The sequence below is a fragment of the Zootoca vivipara genome, chromosome 3 (assembly GCF_965207765.1).
Source record: "Zootoca vivipara chromosome 3, rZooViv2.hap1.1, whole genome shotgun sequence".
Lineage (NCBI taxonomy): Eukaryota > Metazoa > Chordata > Lepidosauria > Squamata > Lacertidae > Zootoca > Zootoca vivipara.
The window spans coordinates 17,457,714-17,473,797 of NC_142586.1; the positions used below are offsets into that span (position 1 = coordinate 17,457,714).

The following is a 16,084-nucleotide window of genomic DNA, read 5'->3' on the forward strand; positions in this document are numbered from 1 at the left end:
CTGATGATGGAGATGTCAGGCAGCATCCTGGCACCTAGGCATCTTCACTTGGTCAGAAGTGGCCAATAGTCAGGTGCAAAAATACATCTGGGCCCTGGCTAATTTTGAACGCTGTTTGTATGCTGGTAGTGTTGGTGTTCTGACCCACCTTAGACCAGGCTGCAGCTTGGTAGAGGAGCCTAGGAAACCCAGCCAGATGGGTGAGGTATAATTAATTAATTATTGGAAGTGGGTCCCAAGCCAGCAGCGAAAGATCAATGCGCTAGAGTATAATGGGCATGCTAGGAAACAACTTTTGTCTGTTGTCTATATCTGTTGATGTAGATATAGCAGAAAGCTCACATTCATGGCTACGCTTATTGCCTTGCTGTTAAGAAGAATGCTTTAAATAGCCCAAATAGCCTTTAAGCCTAGTGGCCAACTCTTCCATTAAATAAATAAAGGTGATTAGGTAGGAGACCCGGAAGATTCCCCAAGTCAATGGCTTTGGCGCTGAGTGTTGGAGGGTCCATTGGTTATCATCTCCTGCTTATACATAAATACAGTGACCAAACATGCTCTGCCGTCCAGAGCAAGTAATGCCTGGATGGTGAACATGTTTTAAATGAAAGACTCTGAAAAGCCTTTTTGGTGTGAGTTGTGTAGTGATTGGACTGGATTGCATCTTGCTGCTCATGTTAAGCGTTGTAGAGTGCTTAATTTACGCTTAGTTTGATGTGCATCCCTTATATACACATCATCTACTCAAACCAATGGGCCTAGGAAGATACACTGATAGCAACAGAACCCTTGGGGTGGGGGCAAAACAACAACAACACATTGCCCCCCCTTTTTTGAGGTGGGGGGAATCTAACAGCCAAACTGACTCAAGTTAGAGCATCGTTCCATCTCACTCGGCATCACTTACAGTCTACACCAGAGATGGGGAACCTTTAGCACGTGGATGATTAGATGCCAATTAAAAAAAACAACACTTGCGTTTTCTGGGATGTGCTAGTTTTCTAGCGGGAAATACTTATTTCATTTCCAGCGGGCAAGCAGTGCTCTATGTAGCATTAGCTGCTGCAGTCCAGGAACAGAATTAGCACAGGGTTTGTTGTTTGTGTAAACCAGGCATCGCCAAACTTTGGCCCTCCAGATGTTTTGGACTACAATACCCATCTTCCCTGACCACTGGTCCTGTTAGCTAGGGATCATGGGAGTTGTAGGCCAAAACATCTGGAGGGCCGCAGTTTGGGGATGCCTGGTGTAAACTATGGTCCTCAGACTATGGTCCCAAAGCATGCTGCCTAGGAAGTACCAGGCTCACTTTAGAACAAATTTGTTTCAGGTTCGGACTATTATTCCTGCTAAAACGAACAGACATTCTTCCGGACAGATATACAGTCGTACGTTGGAAGTTGAACAGCTTAGTTCCTGAACGTTTTGGCTCCCGAACATCGCAAACTGTTCTGGTTTGTGAACTATTTTTGGAAGCCAAACGTTCGAGCTTCCTGCAGTCAATCAGAAGCCGCGCTTTGATTTTCGAACGTTTTGGAACTGGGGTATACAGATGACTTAAATTCAAGCTTTTAGTTCAAATGGTTTTGGAATGCAGGTTTTACATGCAGCCAAACAGAAATAGTTAGATTTTGAGCTGATTCAGTAAGGCTATGGAGTTTAAGAGGGCTGCATCTAACTGGAGGTTTGTGGTTCAGGCTGTCAGTCTTCCAAGGGACCTGCGTGCCATCACCTTTGCATTACAGTTGGGGCCCAAATCAGGTAATTCAGACCCTGGACTCAGCGGCATTAGGCAGCTCTGCCCCTGCACTTAATGGGAACCCATCTTTCGATGGGAATATATGTGGCTTAGTGGCAGAGCCCATGCATTGCCATCAAACATGTCTCAGGTTTGATCCCTTTAACTCTAGGCATGCTAGGGGGAAACTGATGTTCGAAACCCTGGAAAACGGCTGCTGATTAGTGTAGACAGTACTCAGCTGGGAGAACGCATGGTCTGGTTTGGTATACATTAGTTTCTTCTTTTCCCGTGTGTTATTTTGCACTTGTGTTAATTGTGGTGGTAGAGACATGCACTGTTTCAACACTGAGCAGTTTAAAAATCCTTTTAGTTTATCCAAAAGCTGGAGCACGCTCACTTCATTGGGTGCCCTCTGCTTCTAGGTGAACGAGTAAGCATTTTTACTGTTTGCAGAAAATAAAAAAATTGACTTTTTGGAGCAGAATGAATAGGAATGTGTGAGATAAAAAGACAGATCTATTGTCCTTTGTGCTGCATGTCTAGAACTTTTCCCTCCCTCTCTGTTGCCATTCACTTCAAAGGAGGGACAATTCTCAACATGCAGCCTGGGAAAGGGGCTAAAATTCTCACCATCTCTGATAACTGGCCGTGCTGGTTGGGGGCTGATGGGAGACAGAGTACAAGAGTTATCTCTGTCTTAACAGGCCTGGAGCTGACATCTCAATGAAGAAGGGAAGTCTCATGCCTGTGTCTCTAAGGGCCATCTTAAGATCTTGGTGATTCAAGGCTTGTAATTAGCACTTTTCTAGCAAATATGGTTTTTCTCCCCCTGTGAGGGAAAAAAAAGCTGTAGCAAGCACCTCCGTGGGAGAATCAACAAACCTTTTTTTTAGGCTTGCACACAGAATCACAGAATGGTAGATTCTGTGTTATAGTTAAACTATTCGGAACCCAACAGGGTCAGTGGAGCCTATGGTGTCTTTATAATATATGGTTTATCACATATATACAACCTGAGCCTACGAGGGAGGAGCTCACAGCTCTAACACCTGAGAAGGTCTTGCTTCTCTCAGAGTCACAGCCTTGGATTCAAGCAGAAATCAGGCATGGCTCTCTCACTGGCTTCTGCTTGCTTCTAGCTTCTGGCCTTTGTCTAACTAACAGATAGAGCCACTTCTTTTGTTATCTTAATGACCCATACTTGGCCCATTACCCAAAAGCTTGCCTGGCTATTCCAGCAATTGAATCCCTGTTGGATCCAGGAATTGGAAGGAACTCAGGAATGTAGCCTATCCCCCAAATCACAAGACCTGTGGGGTGTGTGTGTCATAGAATTGTAGAGTTGGAAGGGGCCACAATGGACATCTAGGGTTGCCATTTTGAAGAGCAATAAAAAAAGAGGACATGTCCTGGAAAAAGAGGACATATGATAACCTTAATATGCCAAATTCCTGCAGTGCAGGAATCTTTTGCCCAATGGGGCTCAAACCCACCACCCTGAGTTTAAGAATCTCATGCTCTACTGCCTGAGCTATCCTAGAGGGTCATTGCGATACCTGCTATTCAGGTTGCAGCCTGGCAGCACGGCAAGTGTAACTTGAACAGGCAAAGCTTATTCCATCACTGTAGCTCCTTCCCAGGAAAAGCGGCAACTTTCACCAACCCAGGTGCACGTTCAGGAGCAGAAACATAACAGGCACATTCAGAATTTTACCTGGGGCTGGCTCACTGCAAACTTTTCCTGACAGTAATCTGAAACTGGATTCCAAAATCAAACCCAGCTAAGTTGATTAACGTAGAGAAGCAAGGACCTGGCGTATGCTTATTTGCATGTGCGTCCCTTATTTGATGCACATTCACTCACCTCCCTCGGATCTGGGCAGGGCCGGCCCAAGACATTTTGGTGCCTGAGGCAAACCACAACATGGTGCCTCCTTCCCACCAGGGAAGAAAGGGTGAGTGAAGACTTGCAAGGAACAAGGAGGGAGCAATGGTCTACATCAGGATCCCTACAGGATCTGCTGCCCCTGTGCAGCCTGCCACCTGAAGCGGTCACCTCACCTTGCCTCATGGGTCGATGTGTGGGCGCTTTTCTTGCATGTTCTTCTTTTTGCTCCAGGCCTGCATGTAAGTTTTTTTGTTCTCGCGAAACCCTTGAGTAGCAAAGAATTCTGAATGGAGAATAAGGATGCTAACATGGCCATTCATTACTTGCATCTCGGAAATTTGCCAGACGCATTTTGCACCTGGCTATTAGCCACTTGTGACCGAGTGAAGATGCCCCGGTGTCAGGATGGTGCCTGACATCTCCACCATCTGGAGATGCAAGCTTGGGGATCCTTGGATCTTGTCTGTTTTCACACACTAGCAACACATCCTGTAGAATTCTATGCGTTATATTTTATCTGCACAATCAGAACGAATTTCAGGAACCAAAATGTTGCATTGAAAAATACGACTTTTGAGCTGTCTGGCCCAGAAACAGCAACTAGGCATTCCTTTTTGGCGACTGCAACCTTGGTTTAAGGAGCCATTCAGCGCCTAGCTTATATGTCTGGGTTTCTAAACACTGTAACTAATATATTGTTGTTCTCACTTTGGGAGGCAAGACACATGGAGGTATACAATAAAACCTAAGGCCTAGTGCTACTCCCTCAAAGTGGTACTTTGTCATCAAATTTCTGGTGTCCACAAACTGTTAGACCTGCTGTGAGTGCATTTAGAATAACAGTTCATATTTCTATATACTTTTTAGAAGTTTGTTATCAGCATTTTGAATGACAAGGTGCTTCTTTGCAGGCATAAAAGCAGTGTGTTCCGTATCTAAGAAACTGATCCTAATTCAGCAAGCTAAGGGTGGATCCGAGCGATCTGACTGAGAGAGGGAAAGTGCAGCAAGAGCTAGAACTTGGTGTCTTGCGTGTGCGTGTTTTAGAGAAGGGCACGGCAGCCCAGGAGGAAATATCAAGAGAGCAGCATGCTGGTGAGATGGCAATGGAGGAGATGTTCCTAACAGGAAAAAAGAATTTTAGGATAATTCTCTGTTCTGAAGAACAGCAATGGAACATGAGAAGCATTACATTTAGCCAAGACACTTAATGCTGTTTGGGAGCACACCTGGTTGGAGGAAGCTAGCTTAAAGTTTTTGCGGTCGAAAGCCAACTTCTCTTGTAGGCCACTATGTTCTGAAGGGCCCAGGGCTTTTCTGAGTGTATATCAATGCGCTCACAACCTGCAAAGCTCTGCTCTCACACCAGAGGCCTGGAGAAAGTTCGGTTTATTTGTAAAGGCTGCCCCACACAATATGCATTTCCTGCACAATAGATGTTGTGTGTCGCTATAGATTTACAGGTTGTGATTTAGCCTGTTTTTATGCAATGTCTCATGTTCAGAAATCCTCTGTCCTATTGAAATCGGTGGAACTCAGCCGTAGGAGCCAACTCCTAGGGGCCAAGGTCCCTTCGGCCCCCCCCAGGAAATATTTGAGGGGGTCGGCCCACCCCAAAGTTGATGGGCATTGCCATTCAAATTGCGTACCTGCACCATGTCATGTGATCAATTATGTCGGCCGGGGCTTACCTGCCCCCTCCAATATTTTATTCAAGTTGGCACCCCTGAACTCAGCCATGCTGCACTTTTCTCTTTCGATTGCTCCCATTGAGATGAATGGGAATCACCTAATGGGAAGGACTATGACTGCAGTCTGGTGAAGCCTAATGACGCATGCACACACGTACTGGACATTTGGTTTTTTTAAAAAAGCAGTAACCCCCACCTTGCCATTTAAAGTCTCACATGACACATGCTCCTTGGACATACCTACAGAAGCCATTCTGAAGCTAAAGAAACAACAGTATAGTGTGTTTTGCCCAGGTGTATAGCCTAGGTGTTTTGCAAAGCCACCTGTGATATTGCGTTTGCAACAAGCGTTAGGCTGGATCTACGCACTTAAAAAATAATAATCAGGAAAATGTGTTGTAAACCTCAAAATGGGAAATCGGATTGCCGAAAGATGGGAACTCCATAGCGCCATCTGGTGTCACAGTGTTATAATGCATTTAAGACGCTTTCTTTTACGAGTCCCTTGACAACATTTCGAAGGTAAAAGAAGAAAAAAATCTGCTAAACATGCTGCAGTCTAATAAAGTAGGTACAAATGCAAGCAAACATATAGATACACGTGATTCCCCTCTGCTCCCCACCCCAGTGGTTGGAATCCAGCATAATTTCATTGACTTTGCTGGAGATACGGCTGATTTACTGTGAGATTAGAATCAGGTCCCATGAATGCAACTTATTTCAAAACATGACCAGAGGGGAAGAGGGTGAAAAATATCTAGAATTAAAAATAGTGTTGCACATCTTGACATTTTTCACATTGTTGGGTTCCAAATAGTTTTAATTATAACCGTGGTCAGACCTCAGGAATGCCTCCTCAGTGAAGAACTTCTGTTGCAGAGCTTTTTGGCAACCCTCCTGGCTTTTTAATCAGCATTTTCTCCAGTATCTATTTTATACGTTTGAGGGTTTCTTTCTGCAGCGAGTGCAGCTACTGTTCACCGGAATATCTGCGCAAAGGGCTAAGCATGTTTGGAAGTCAAGCCATCGGCAAGGAGGCCCTAAAGCTCTCAGTATTAGGAACCAGGCCATTCGCATCCGGATCTGAAAACTGAGGCCAAGGTTGAGACTGTTGTTCCTTGTGTTTTTCTTTCCCCCTTATCAAGAAACTAGATTCCATTTTTGCAGGAAATGGGCTGCATTCTCTTTGCTCCATATTTTTAATGACCCCTAGAGAAACGTTGTCAGAACATATTTCTCCAACTGGCTAAGGCAAACGCTTTTACCCGCCACCACACTCTGAAGAACAAAAACACAGTTTGTCATTTTACCAAGAAATCCGCTCCACATTTTTAATTTATGCATTTTCTTCTCTCATGTGTAGAAAACCCACAAAGAATTTTCTCTTTCTCCCTCTTTCCTATTGTTCATTCCTGGTGAAACTATAATTTACTGAATTTCCATGTGTGTCTTTTCATTTTTTTAAAAGCCTATTTTTTCTGGATCAAAAAAAGTATTTGGGTCTGAATGTGTGAAATGTTCTATGGAAGAGAGAAGTGAAGTGATGGTGTAAATGCATTGTGTGTATGTATTCTAAAATTTAAATAGATTGTACATATTGGATTGTAAATGAACTGTAAACAAGCAATATATATTTTCTTGAACATATATAGTGGTATATATTTGTTAAATAAGCAAACTTGTATACTCTTAATTAACCTTTTAAATATTTTGTACAGATAAGTTTATTAAATATTTTATTGATATGTGCTTCATTTGCCTTTTTTGATTCCCCCGCATTACCTAAAGCAGCGCAGTTGATTTTTCTTCCAACTAGAAATGCAATTTGTTTTACTGATTACTAAGTTTCCCCAATATGTAGAATCCTCTAAATATTTATCCATGTTTACTGCACTTTTCATGTGCAAACTACTTTACATTCTTTTGTGTGTGTGTGTGTGTGTGTGGTGCTGGTTGGGCTTATCCTTCCAACAACTTTGTGAGATAGGACACTTAAAAAGAAAGAATCATTTTACACATAAAGGACCCCCAAACTATCACTCAGTTTAGCTGTGAATTCTTTGTACAGTGGTACCTCGACTTACGAAGACGATCCGTTCCTCGGCCGTCTTCGTAGGTTGAGGTTTTTGGTTCTCGAAGCGCCGCTACGGCGCATGCGCAAAGCGCGATTTCGCACTTATGTGCATGCGCTGACCATGCGCGCCGCTCTGCGCAGGTGCAGAGTGCACGCACGGCGAAAACAATTCCAGGGGTTATCGACTTTGGAAGTCGAAGCGTTCGGATGTTGAGGTATGACTGTACATGTGTCTGTCATGCTCATGGCTTTTTTTCAGCTGGAATTTGCCAGATTCTGGCATCTCTCGGGTGGGTGCCATTGCCATTATAAGAGAACAAGACACCTCTTTTTTAGACATGAAAAAAGACCAGGTGTAACTTATGAAGATACTGTTCCCTAAGTGTGCTTGGAGGGAAGGATGAAGAATAAGACCCATTCTAACAACAGAGTTAATCTATGGAATGGACAGTGACAGTACAGTCATACCTCGGTTTAAGTACGCTTCGGTTTGAGTACTTTCAGTTTAAGTACTCCGCGGACCCGTCTGGAACGGATTAATCCACTTTCCATTACTTTCAATGGGAAAGTTTGCTTCAAGTTAAGTACAGACTTCCGGAACCAGACTTCCGGAACCAATTGTGTACTTAAACCGAGGTACCACTGTATATGATAGGATTACATAGTCCTCCCTTCTGTGAAATAATTGGAGGCACTTTATGCTTCCTCCACATCTCCACAACCCTCCAGGTATTGGTTGACTACCACTCCCATAATCCCAGTCCATTGGCCATGTTGTCTGAGGCTGATGGGATTTGTAGTCCATAAAAACATCTGGAGGACCACAGCTCCCTCATCCCTGACATACCGGAAGGAAACTGGATCGAGCAAATGCCGGTTTTAAAACCACTGAAAGTGCTTTGATTAATGGCCAAGGTGTATTCACAAACTACTTTTATCCAACGGTCTTCTGTGCTGAAACAGGTTTCGGAAGCAATATAAAAGCCCACGAGACCATTTACAGGAAGAGGAAAGGGAGAGGAGAGCTCAGTAACTACGTCATAAGCAGAGGGCACTTTTCAAATGAACTTCAGAAGATGATAAATTAGCTCAGATGGTTAGAGCATGGTGTTGATGATGCTATAAGGTTGCAGGTTCAAACCCTGTGTGAGGCAGATGATCCTCAGGGCCTCTCCCCACTCAGCAATTCTATGACCCAGCAAACTCTTTTTAGTTTCCTACCTAAGATTCAGATGTCTAATGAGGAATTTCCTTCAACCCAAGTTAGGCTAGGCCTGAACCTGTTTACTTTTTGAGATTAGGCATGTTCAGGGTGTTATTACTCAGACTGTGACCATTTCAATTCTGAATACCGTAACTTTGCGGTTGGTTTTATAGAATGCACCAGTCAGAATGAAAAAACAAACAAAACAAAACCACAAAAATCCAGGAACCCCCGCCATTCTATAATTACTGGTATGCAACATTTTTTATTAGTTATTGATTTTTAACTGTTAATATTTATTAAGTTTTCACAGTAATATGAAATAGTATTTGCAAGCACTTTGGTACAATATACAACATGGAGAAACCCATTCCTCGAATATTGAAACCAACAGACAAATATTTATCATGCCTTATAAGGCTACTACTGAACACCAACCATTTATTTATTTATTTTTATTACTTCCTTAAAGCAAATACAATGGCATTTTCTCTCCAGCATTCCACTTACACACATGTGATATTCTGCTCCATAAAGGTAAAGGAAACCCAGCCAGATGGGCGGGGTATAAATAATAAATTATTATTTTATTATTATTATTATTATTATTATTATTATTATTATTATTAAGGTAAATGGCCTCTGGATGGTTAAGTCCAGTCAAAGGTGACTATGGGGTGGTGGCGCTCATCTCGCTTTCAGGCCGAGGGAGCCGGCATTGGTCCACAGACAGTTTTCCGGGTCATGTGGCCAGCATGACTAAACCGCTTCTGGTGCAATGGGACACCGTGATGGAAGCCAGAGCACATGGAAGCGCTGTTTACCTTCCTGCCGCAGCGGTACCTATTTATCTACTTGCACTGGTGTGCTTTCAAAGTGCTAGCTTGGCAGGAGCTGGGACAGAGCAATGGGAGCTCATTCCATTGCGGGGATTCAAACTGCTGACCTTCTGATCGGCAAGCCCAAGAGGCTCAGCGGTTTAGAGCACAGCGCCACCCACATCCCTTTACCTTTTGCTTCATATATCTTGCATTAGGGATGCGGTTGGAGCTGTGGTCTAAACCACTCTTGGGAAACTCCCTCTGGGTGTAGAGATTTAGAAATTCCTCCAAGAATTGGTCTGGTCCCTTGCAATACCAGCTTCCATCATAATATCACATGGCTTCTTGGTCACCTAGAGGAGATCTCTCACCGGTTTCTCCGGAAGTCTCAGAATTTGTGGGGAAGTGAGTGGGCTAGGAGAGTTAATGTCGAAGGCCCCCACTGGGCACTACGTGTTTTTTCAAAACCACTATTAAACAATTTCCATAATAGCAAAAATTGTCTTTAAAATAAACTAATAAATAGGACCGGTGCTTATTTTTCTAAAAAAAATGTTTGGGGTACTCTCAAGACTCAAGAAAATCACCATTTTATAGTTCAAATCAGGAAAAATAAATACAGTAAATGAACAAAAGTACAAAGCTTCACAAAATGTTTAGGGCATGGGTAGGCAAACTAAGGCCTGGGGGCCGGATCTGGCCCAATCACCTTCTAAATCCGGCCCTTGGACAGTCCGGGAACCAGTGTGTTTTTACATGAGTAGAATGTGTGCTTTTATTTAAAATGCATCTCTGGGTTATTTGTGGGGCATAGGAATTCGTTCATTCCCTTCCCCAAAAATATAGTCCGGCCCCCCACAAGGTCTGAGGGACACTGGACCGGCCCCCTGCTGAAAAAGTTTGCTGACCCCTGGTTCATACCCTCCAACTCCCGGATTGAAAAATCTGGGATCTGCGGCGGCGCGGCACCGGAAGTCGCTTCTACGCATGTCCAGACATGCGCAGAAGCGACTTCCGGTGCCGGGCTGCCCGTGTCCAGACATGCGCAGACAGCCGGGAGCTGGGACATGGCTGCCGGCAGGAGCTTTAGGGGATATTTATGGGATATAATCAATTCGGGATAACAGCAGGAAACAGCAACAAAATACGGGGGTTTCCCGTGAAAAACGGGAGACTTGGCAGCTATGCCCTGGTTTAGAAGTATGCGTCCCCCCAGAATAAAAGCCCACTGAATATGACACAGGGTGGACTGTTGATGAATGACAGCCTCAAGGGGTGAAAAATGCACCAAAGATTTAGCATTTCTTGTGTATAATTTGCAAAACAGGTTTAAATCTATCAACAATCCAATTCTTGTAACTTGAATCATCTCAATAAGCCTACCCACAGTAAGCACGCCATTATACTGTGCTTCATGTCAAGAAAACAGAAGTACTCCTATGATTAAATTAGTTGGAAATCTAGATGTACAGAGGCTTATAGCTAAAATCCTGCAATTATTCCAAGTTAAGCTCACTGAGATGATGGGATTGTAGCAAAAATGCAGAACCACCACATACTTGAATAAGGCTTTCTTGGCCAATGTTGCAAAAGGACAAGATTTCCCTGCTTTAATATTCCGGAATCATAATCTACCGGTACGTAGGCAGGATGTTTTCAACTAATTGCCGAAACATTTTGAGGGCTGGATTTCCCTCTTCTGGTGCTGTTAGGTAGGCAACCCTGTTACTATGAAGACAAAAATATTTCTCTGCCGACTACATCTGACGCACAGAAATATTGTAGGAATGCACGCAGTTGTGTAAACGTCAATTCCTACACTGAAGGACAACACGCTTGAATTCCAAGAACCCTCCTTCAAATTAGCACAATATATTAGTTAGTAGGTGTTTTTCCCCCCCAAGCACCAGATTTTGCTGAAATGGACAAAAAGCCTTCTTATCTGCACAAGCAACAATTATTTACAGACATGAATCAGAACATTTAAGACAGCAAGCGAACCACCTGGTCCAACATTATGTTCCCATGAAGCACGGGTGCAAGTGATCACCATATATATTCCAGCACTGGTACAAAGGGACAAGGAACCCCGTTAATCCTCTCCCTGACGCTTGCACACAGAGTCAGACCATTTAACTCAGTATTGTCGACACCTGACTTGTGCCGCACCACTGGGCCCTCTCACACAGTTCTGAAGTGGCACAACAATAGCTGGAAATGGGGCATGAGATGAATGGCCATGGATAGAATCACTATGTGTGCCTACAGAGATGTCTCCTTTTTTCCACACAGGATTTTGGGCTCATGATGTTACTGCCTGCCATTTTGAGTGCTGCTGCTGGCAACCATTTCAAAATATTTGGTCTTAAGCAACAAAGATTTTTCTCAAAATTCCCATTCCTGATGTCCAAAATTATTTCCATTCTCAGATTTTTGACAAGAGCATCTTGGCTATTGCAAATACTAATACAAGGTTTTAAGGTGTTCGGTGTGTGTGTGTGTGTGTTGTTATACTTGGGTAAATGCATTTTTAGGGTCTATTTTTAGAGTCACAATGAATTCCAGAGATAAACCACTGACTACTGGAACGAGTATAGAGGAGGGCAACTAAGATGACCAAGGGTCTAGATCAGAGGCCCCCAGGCTACGGTCCGCAGGCCGGATACGGCCCGATTGACCGATTTACCCGTCATTTCCGGCACACTTCTGGGTCGGAGGAGGCCATGCGCACACACTATTTCCAGCGCTCTGGCGACCCGGAAGTGCGCTGGAAATAGTGTGTGCGCATGAACATGGGCGCGCGCTCCCACGCCCTTTAGCCTGCCGTGGGATCGGCGCTTTGGGCACTGGTCTGAAGCGCGGTAAGTCTGGGGACTCCTGGTCTAGAGGTCAAGCCTTATGAGGAACAGTTGAAGGAGCTGGGCATGTTTAGCTTGGAAAAGAGGAAACTGAGAGGAGATATGATAGCCATCTTCAAATGCCTCAAAGGCTGTCACATGGAAGAGGGAACAAGCTTGTTTTCTCCTGCTCCAGAGGGGAGGACTCAAACAAATGGCTTTAAGACACAAGAATGGAGATTCCAACTAAACATTGATCAGGAAAAACTTTCTAACAGTAAGAGCTGTTTGACAGTGGAACAGACACACTCGGGAGGTTGTGGACTCGCCTTCCTTGGAAGTTTTAAAGCAGAGGTTGGATGGTCATCTGTCATGGATGCTGTAGCTGAGATTCCTGCATTGCAGGGGGTTGGATTGGATGACCCTTGGGGCCCCTTCCAGCTCTACAATTCTATGACTATGATTCTATGCAGTGTTTTTTTTTCTTTAAAAAATGTTGAGGGGTACTCTCATTTTGACTCAAGAAAATCACTATTTTATAGTTCAAAGCGGGGAAAATAAATATAGTAAATGGACAAAAGTACAAAGATTCACAGAATGTTTAGGGATATGCGTACCCCTACGTCCCCCCAGAAAAAAAGCACTGATTCTATTATTCTTTCCCAAATGAATGAGCAACGATATACAATGTCAGGTGCCAACTGGTCAATGCCAGCTTTTTGAGACTGGGAAGAAGTGATCTGGAAGGTATAGAAAACCACAGTCTGGTTTGAGGAGAAAGCTACTCAGCATTCTTAATTTTCCAGCTTGCTTGCCCCAGACAAGTAGGAACCTGTTAATGAAACTGACAGCAGAACTCCTTCATATTATTATTATTATTTGTTAAATTTGTTAGTTGCTGTAAGTCAAAGCAAATTACAGCCAAATCATTTTATGCCCAGTTACTACAACAGATGAGGAGGCAAACTTGTTTCTAAGCAAAAGCACTTTACATTTCAGATGGGGGCTGACGTGATTGATTGCTCAATTCAAAACAACAACAATTCCCACCCTGCATTTGGAAAACTAGCAGGTTAGGGAGAAACCTTAAACTAGGTTAAAAAAAACCCTGATGGCTAGGTTTTTATTTGCAGGCCACATTTCTGCATGGAGGAGCATTCAATCCATCATATGAGTCTGCTACTGCAGTCCCAAGTATTATGGTCCAGAAACAGGTTTATTTTCTCACATGCTGAAAGAAAAGAGGCCCTTAAGAATTGAGGGCAGTTTAGAAGGCTTATTCTCTCACCCAGTTAATTTTCTTTCTTGGGTCTCCTGAAAAGTGAATATTTTAAAAAGTGGAATTTATAGGAAAGAGTTTGGAATGGAAATAGCAGACTGGAAAAAAAACACAACCCAGTAATTTGTGGCTTATATGTACAGTGGTACATCGCAAGACGAATGCCTCGCACAACGAAAAACTCACAAGATGAAAGCGTTTTGTGATGTTTTTGGTGACTCGCAAGATGGAGTTTTCTATGGCCGTGCTTCGCAAGACGAATTTTTTGGCCTTTTTTTGCCGCGGCAAACCGCGCTTCGCAAGACGAAATTATCGCAAGACGAAGCGACTCGCGGCACGAATTAATTTCGTCTTGCGAGGCACCACAATACTCAGAACAGTTTCAGATATTCATGTATTAAATTTTTTGTCCATGCCCCTTTTAAAATCTTATACAAAAAACTTTTCAAGGAAGTATTTGCACAAAAAATAATCTCCCTGGCATTTTTGAGAACAATTTTTTAAAAAGGTGAGACAGAAAGGAATTTAGAGCTTGGTGCTGTGACCACCAAACGATTAGCTTCATCAGTATTTTGCTACACCATACTGAAGTATTTTAACATTCTGATCTTAGGGCAGATTCACACATGCAGCTCCTTTCATTGACATCTCACCCTCAGTGATTTGCCCCTGAACACATACATTCATAGTATTGCATTTGAGGGGATATGAAAGCTCTGTTTGTGATGCTTGACCTGCCTTGACATTCTCACTCAAGTCTCTTGAGGTTGGGGGAGGGGAATCATTATTGCATATGCATGTCTGAAACTCAACCTCAACCACTCCTTCCACCAAGGGGATTGCTCCCAACTGGTAGCAGTGATGTATCTCAGTTTAGTGTTCAGAAGCCAAGGCCGGTAGCATACTCTTGTTTACGGTATTGTTTTGACAAAATCCATTCGAGGCACTTACAACCACTCCTTTGGCATTCAGAGGGTCTATAGGACTACCTTTCGGGCCACGAAGTTACTTTGTGGCACATCCTTTAGTAGAATGTAATGAGGAGCAAACTTTTTCAAGTATAACCACACACCCATAAAACAGTTAAAATACTTCCTGCCCTGTGTTGCTACTTGCTTCACCTCTGTTTACAGCCTAGCCAGATCATCTCGCATCCAGTCTGCAAGATCCGCAGCCATCTCCTCGCTGGAATCGAGGACGAAAGCATGGCGGAATCCTTTCTCACACAATCGGATGTCTCCATTTGGGAAATCCCTCTTCATCTCTTCATAGTATTGCCGAGGACACCACCGGTCTTCACTTCCATAATAAAAAGTCAGCTGAAAAACAAACCAAGTAAATATATCAGAAGAAGAAAAGACAGAGATAAAGCTAAGTGTCAGACAGGAAATGGAAATTCGGCACCCTGGGATAGCTCAGTTGGTAGAGCACGGGATTCTCAATTTTGGGACTGTGGGTTTGAGAACTACATTGGGCAAAAGATGGCTGTATTGTGGTACCTTGGTTCTCAAACACCTTGGTACTCCAACAACTTGGAACCCAAACACTGTGAACCTGGAAGTAAGTGTCCCGGTATGCGAACTTTTTTCGGAAGCCGAACATGCTCCGATTTGAGTGCCACACTTCCGTTTTGAGTGTTACGCTTCCGATTTGAGTGCCACACTTGTACTGTATTGCAATTGTAGAGGTCCTCTCTACAATTCTATGATTCTATGAGTCACTGGGATTGCCTTAGCCTCAGTTTCTGTTTAATGAACAGACACAACAGTGACCTATACAACACCACCACTAGGGAAGATCAGAAAGCATTGTGCGTACTAGGAATTCTATAGCACCATGGTGCTCAAAATTAAGAAGATGAAATGCGTAGAGCGCTTTTCAGCAAAGGCCCCAACCAGGAGACAAACACATGTTGCACAGGGCCGGCAGCCTGGAATCGCAGGTGTGGGTGCAACTTTGCATTGTAGGACAGACAAGATTGCCTGTATTTACCCGCCACCCTGCACTGCAGATGGAGATTTTGCTGGGTGCTTCACACCTGGATATGGGTCCAGTCCGCATGCAAAATCATGCTCTCAGCAAGGGAAATCCACATGAAGGAGCCTGCTTCTGTATGTGGTTCTTTCATGCTGTGCTGGACCGTAAGGCTGCATGCCAAAGCACAACAACAACAACAACAACAACAACAACAACAACAACTTATTATTTATACCCCACCCATCTGGCTGGGTTTGCCCAGCCATTCTAGGCGGCTTCAACAACAACAACAACAACAACAACAACTTATTTATACCCCACCCATCTGGCTGGGTTTGCCCAGCCATTCTAGGCGGCTTCCAAAAGAAGGATAAAATAATCGATTAAAGATTAAAAAGCCTCTCTAAACAGGGCTCCCTTCAGATGTCTTCTAAAAATCTGGTAGCTGTTTTCTCTTTGACATCTGGTGGGAGGGCGTTCCACAGGGCGGGCGCCACTACCGAGAAGGCCCTCTGCCTGGTTCCCTGCAACTTGGCTTTTTGCAATGAGGGAACCGCCAGAAGGCCCTCGGC

At 43.7% G+C, this 16,084-nt stretch overlaps 1 protein-coding gene across 2 annotated transcripts in view; it reads right to left on the minus strand.

The window, feature by feature from the left end:
- Nucleotides 1-8,843: 8,843 nt before the first annotated feature.
- Nucleotides 8,844-16,084, minus strand: part of LDAH (lipid droplet associated hydrolase) — a 105,911-nt gene continuing 98,670 nt past the window's right edge. Inside the window, exon 7 of one of the 2 annotated variants that reach the window (XM_060272438.2) lies at nt 8,844-14,854. In XM_060272438.2, coding sequence (XP_060128421.1) covers nt 14,663-14,854 — 192 coding nt within the window. In that variant the 3' untranslated portion in view covers nt 8,844-14,662. The remainder of the gene's footprint in view (nt 14,855-16,084) is intronic. The other variant, XM_060272439.2, reaches the window with a different exon arrangement.